This window comes from Musa acuminata, chromosome BXJ2-7 (genome assembly GCF_036884655.1).
Source record: "Musa acuminata AAA Group cultivar baxijiao chromosome BXJ2-7, Cavendish_Baxijiao_AAA, whole genome shotgun sequence".
NCBI lineage: Eukaryota > Viridiplantae > Streptophyta > Magnoliopsida > Zingiberales > Musaceae > Musa > Musa acuminata.
In genome coordinates, this window is record NC_088344.1 from 30,861,923 (window position 1) to 30,867,631 (window position 5,709).

General features: G+C 39.2%; 1 protein-coding gene across 1 annotated transcript; it reads right to left on the minus strand.

Annotated features, from left to right (window-relative positions):
- Nucleotides 1-728: 728 nt before the first annotated feature.
- On the minus strand, nucleotides 729-2,994 carry LOC103992262 (subtilisin-like protease). Its single transcript, XM_009411897.2, has one exon. It carries the CDS (start codon nucleotides 2,992-2,994, stop codon nucleotides 778-780), a length of 2,217 nt encoding a protein of 738 aa, XP_009410172.2. The 3' UTR covers nucleotides 729-777.
- Nucleotides 2,995-5,709: the final 2,715 nt, after the last annotated feature.

A 5,709-nucleotide genomic window follows, 5' to 3' on the forward strand; every position in this document is an offset into this window, starting at 1 on the left:
AACTAGTCGATGCTTTTGTCGTTTGGCTTCTCCGATAATAAACTTTGTTAGCTTGGTAGAATTATTACAAAAGAGGTCAAGATTCAAAGAATACAAAATCACTTTGGTACCATGTCACTATCAAATCATAATGACATATTCAATATCAAAATAAAAAATATTCTTTATAATCATATAGACTTAGGGGCTCTTTTATAATGATATATTATTTTTATTTATTTTTCTTTAATATGTTATTATTCTCCTTACGCTATATAAAATTTTCTCCTTATAGAGGGAGACAAAAAGAAGCTTTTTCAACCTTGTTTCAAAAATCTCTCATCCTCTCATTCATTAAACTCATATAACTCATACTATCTTATATTTAAGACTTAAGAATCGAAGAAAGATTAACCGAGAAGCCTCCAATAGCTTTTATTTTGTAATTTCTCTTCACATAGCTTATACTATTTAGTAACTCTAGAGAAGCTTTTATCATAACTTGTTTTGTGGTGTTCGTTGAGACACTCAAAAAAAGGAATAAGATTAATTCCACTAATGCTTCATTGGATGGACATTATATCAGCTTTCATTCAATCTATCTGTTGAAAACTAGATAAATTTAAAATTTTACATCAAATAAGATGCAAAATTTATGGTGACGTTAATTTCGGAATGATGGGTGAATATTTCACATATTTATTAAAAGTTTAATATAGAAAAGATATGACATGCTTTATGTTGTTGCGTTACATCACTCGAATAAGATCACAATTCGTTATAGCATTGCTAGAATCATCAGATTTGACGATCGGTGACGACGATGGGGCTTCTCACCACATGCTTATCTGAAATCCATCTCAATTTTCCTTCAACAGAGTTGACTGGGCGACCCGTCCATTTGGCGCTGACTGTGAAACTCTTCCTCTCATTCACTTGGGTGAAATTGAGGATTTGGGGCTCAACAGTGAGAAACACGGTGTCGGGCACGTTCACCTTCACCTTGTAGCTCGAGTTCGTGGGTCCCACGTTGGTGACTGTCCTACTCACAGTGTGGGTGACGTTCCTTGGGGTAAGCGTGATGGTGGGATAGTTGAGTTGTGCTTCGGTGAGGTTCTTGACTGTCTCACATTTAATGGATCTGCCACGAACTATGGCCTTGGCACCAGCGTCTCCATACTTGCCACAAATGTAGGCGATGTAGTCATCGATGTCCAAGTCGTAGACGAGACCGGGATCAACTGCTTTTGAGGGATTGACGTGTCCGGCGCCCATCGCATAGAAGCTGGCCGACCCACGCTGTTCGTCCTGGATGAACCTCCCCTGTCGGTCTTTGTCGTCGGAGGTGGTCATGATGGCTGATTTGATCGCCGCCGCCGACCAGTCGGGATGCAAACTTTTTACGAGTGCAGCGATCCCGCTCAGATGAGGAGCTGCCATGGAGGTACCGGACTGGATTACAAAGGTATCATTAGCTGTTCGTCGGTCGATCCACGCCGCAAGAATGTTGACACCAGGTCCGGAAATATCAGGTTTTATGATGGAATAGCATTCCCGGGCAGGACCCCTCGAGGAGAAATGAGCGATGGCGGGAGCAGGAGTTACTCCAAGAACCGTGCCTCTGAAGGAAATGGTTGCCGTCGCATTGGACGTTGAATTCACATATGTTATAATTGGATTGCCGTCGTTGAAGGGAACCGATGCCGTCGGGAAGTTGCAGGTGCGGTCAACCATGGTGTAGCCTTCTTCATCAAGGTTGACGACTATCATGCCGATGCCGCCTGCAGCCTTAACATTAGCCGCCTTACCTGTACAAATCAAGTCGTCGGCCTGGCAGACGGCCACCTTACCCTTGACTTTCTCGCTGACAGTATAGCAATTATGGTAGTCGTAACTTGTGTCAGTTATGAATAAAGGAACAGGGCCTTCAGGAAAGTTTGGTGGCTGGTCCATAGATTCCGCGTTGATCTTGCGCCCGTCACCCAGCTCCACGGTGGCTTGCAGGCTTCTGTCCATGGTAGTTGCCGCCACGGTAAGAACCCATGGCGCTACACTGGACAGGGAAGACTTGAATGGCCCGTCATTACCAGCGGAACAACTCACGAAAACTCCTTTCTCAACAGAAGCACGAAAGGCAGCAATGGAGACGGGATCCTGATCAAAACGGGTGGGAGATCCTCCCAGAGACATGGAGATCACGTCGACACCATCTTTAATGGCAGCGTCGAACCCGGCCACTACAGCTGATTCCGAGCATCCGTCGTCGTTGCACACCTTGTAGATAGCTAGATGAGCGTGTGGTGCGGTCCCGGCTGCAGTGCCACGAGCTAAGCCAAACGCGCTGGCGTTGCGCACAAAGTTCCCAGCTGCGGTGCTTGAAGTATGGGTTCCATGCCCGTATACATCGATGGGTGGTTTTGCAGTATCACCGGCAACCAAACTCTTGGCACCGATGAGCTTGTTGTTGCAGCCGGTCTTGAGGTTGCACGAACCTTTCCATTTGCCAGGCGGCGGCGGCGGCACCCCGCGGTCATCAAAGGAAGGGTGATTGGGCGTTATACCAGAGTCGAGGACTCCGATGATGACCCCCTTGCCTAGGCCGGAAGCCTGCCATAGTCCTTGGCCTACTTTAAGGCCGAGGAAGTCCGCCGTATGCGTGGTGTGAAGAGGCAAGACACGGTCCGGGTGTGCCCGCAGGAAGCCCTCCTTCTTTGCCATATTCTTCACCTCTTCCTCCGTTAGCTTTGCGGCGAATCCGCTGAAGACGTCACTGTAGGAGTGGAGCAAGCGCTCGGAGTTGTCGTTAGACTCGGGCAGGAAGGACTTGTACCATATCTTCAGACTCTCTTCATCCAAGCTCGCAGTTGGCGTTTCCAGTTGAATGATGTAAGTCCGTGGCTGCTCGGTCTCATGGTTAGGAGTGTTGTGACAGAAGGCAACGAAGGGATTCTTCGATAAGAATGGAACGAGAGCAAGGAGGACAAAAGAAATCCATGGTGCATGAAAGTTCTCCATGCCGATGAAGCAAGCAGGAGAGAGAGAGAGAGAGAGAGAGAGAGATGATGATGATGATGGAGGACCTCCTCTTGTTAACCTTTCGATACAGCTGCCATGTACACAGAGAAACAAAAGGACCTATGGATGGGAAATAATCATCACATCATATTTGCGATCAAAAGAGATCGTTTCTGTAATAATTACGATAAAATGTAGAATGCAATCATCACATAATATTTGTGATCAAAAGAGATCATTTCTGCTAATAATTATGGAAAAAATGTAGAATGCATACATATCTCATGGAAGGAACCTTATACAAGAAACTTTTCCTTTAAATCTTATTTGGAATACGAAGATAAAGTATCATAATGTTGATTTAAGAGTGTTATTCTTCCTTTGTGACCTCCATTTGGCAAATTATGTTACTTAGAAAGAGGTTAGCAGGGGACAGATTGGAAATAATAGGAGGATTTATCATAGTAGTAGAATGAATGCATAGAAAATTTGCCCAAAAACAAAAAAAAAGACGAATAGGATATTTATAGATGCAAGATTTGACTCGATTTGCCTGCATAAAAATAAAAAGAAACTTAATAAACTTCTAAGCATGGGCTAATTCCCAGTTTACATTCTAATTAGGGCAACGACAGTAAGGCTGTGTGATAATAGCGTGTTGTTTTTGGTTGATAACTTGATAATTATGGATCATTGGCCATAATTATGCTGTCAGATTTTTTAGAATTTTGAATTCACAATCGAATTTAAATTTCCACCACTAGAAAGTAACTGTTACGAGTACCACACCTTTGCTCTATTTGTCTGTTGGATAAATGAATTTATAAAAGAAAATTAAAATTAAATTAGGTGAAGGCACTTTAAGATATGTCTAATCCCAAAATGATAAAAAAAATTATTTTAAATAAGATAATATGATTTTTTTTTAATGAATTTAGACATTAAATGATAAAAGGTGACTCATTGACACCTTTCAAAAGTTAAGGCAGAATCAGATTTTTTAGGTATGTGGAATTTGGAGCTAACTTTGGTCCTCTCAATGCCTATCTTAAACTTAGTCTTAGGAGTTAATTGGGTCTGATGTGGGATCATGTAAGAATTATGTTAGGGGCATATCAGACAGGTGCTCTTCTTGTGCCTAAATTAGTGAGTAGAAAAAAAAAATTTATAGAATTTAGAGAATTCGCTTGAGTTAAGATACCTTGAGCCTCGAGCTGTAGTAATCTTTGTAATTAAATAAAAAGTTAATTTAGGAGAATGATTTCATGAGATTATTTAAGCACTAATCGAAGGTCAAAAATCATTTGAACTATTAGATGTTATAATTGGCACTATTATGCCGATCATGTGAGCCACTCGATACATCGGGTTGATAGTGGGTTATTGGACTAGCGATAGTGATATGACATGATATGATATTATGATATCTATATATTTTATTTCTCTTATTATCTCTTATTGTGTTTTGACATACGAAGAATATCAAGAAACAATGTCTTTATCTTGATCATAATTATACATTTGGTTTATTCAAATATCATGGGTGCTTTAGGTTTATTCAAATAATTATACATTTGGTTTATACATTTTGCTACCAAATATAATTGAATCAAAGACCACATATGCTTCTGGATTCAATTGTATTAATAGATAATAGATATTTGATATTTTAAGGATTTAGAGTACATTTTGAAAGATCACAAATTAATATCTTACTTTTTTAATAAGATTAGATAGAGGTGTAGGTATAAGGAATTCTTAGTTTAAAAAGTTAAAATATATTTTAAAAATCTCAAATTGATGTATTATATTTTAAATAATATTAAATAAAGTTATAGAGATTAGGGACTCTTGTATTCCATATCTACAAATACAAATAGGTGTCATCTACATGTATAGATTCATCCAAGCCTCAATTACTCAAGCCAATAGAACTAAAGTGCTTTTCTTTTTTAGAAGTTTAATATTATTTTTCTTTTTCATCTTGATTTTTTTTCTTTTATTTGGTTTGATCTTAGGCAAGTAATATATTATTACTACTATTTGAGAAAGGCTTATACTTACATGTGATCCCTCCCTTTCTTCACACACCATAATCAGATTCGATCACAATAGGGACAACATATGCTCCATAGCATGATTTAACCACATAGTAAAATGACACTTCATGATTAAATTTAATTATAAAAATATAATAAACTATTTAAGGCCAAATTCAATCACGTCAAGAGATAACATATACTTCATGATCAAATTTAATCATGTCAAAAAAATATATTATAGTTAAATAAAGGATACTTTATGATTAGACTTAACTACACTCAAGATGAAGTCCAACGTAGAATTTTGAGATATGCATTGAAGATGAAGTTCATGTAGAATTCAATAGATAGCATATGCTTCTTAATTGAAGTCCAGTATATCAATCAAGGTGACAATCCACGCATGTGGTCTATCATTGGCGCTTCATGCATTAGTATGCATAACTATCACTGCCTAATGATCAGTGTTTCCTTGGCTAATGAAGGGGTTTAATGTCTATCAATCTACCATGGCCAATTAGAGATGGCCACGTTCCTTCTTAATTGAAACGTTGGACAAACCAAGGGTCTTTGGGTCTTTGTTCCTTGTACACTTAACGAGAGCTTTGGTATTTCTAGGCCATTGAGCTTTCGGCATTCAGTAACTTCCCAAGCTCACGTTTTAACGGTTAAA

What these genes read in the sequence shown, in the direction of transcription:
- LOC103992262 (XM_009411897.2), bottom strand. Translation starts at nt 2,994, where the DNA reads ATGGAGAACTTTCATGCACCATGGATTTCTTTTGTCCTCCTTGCTCTC.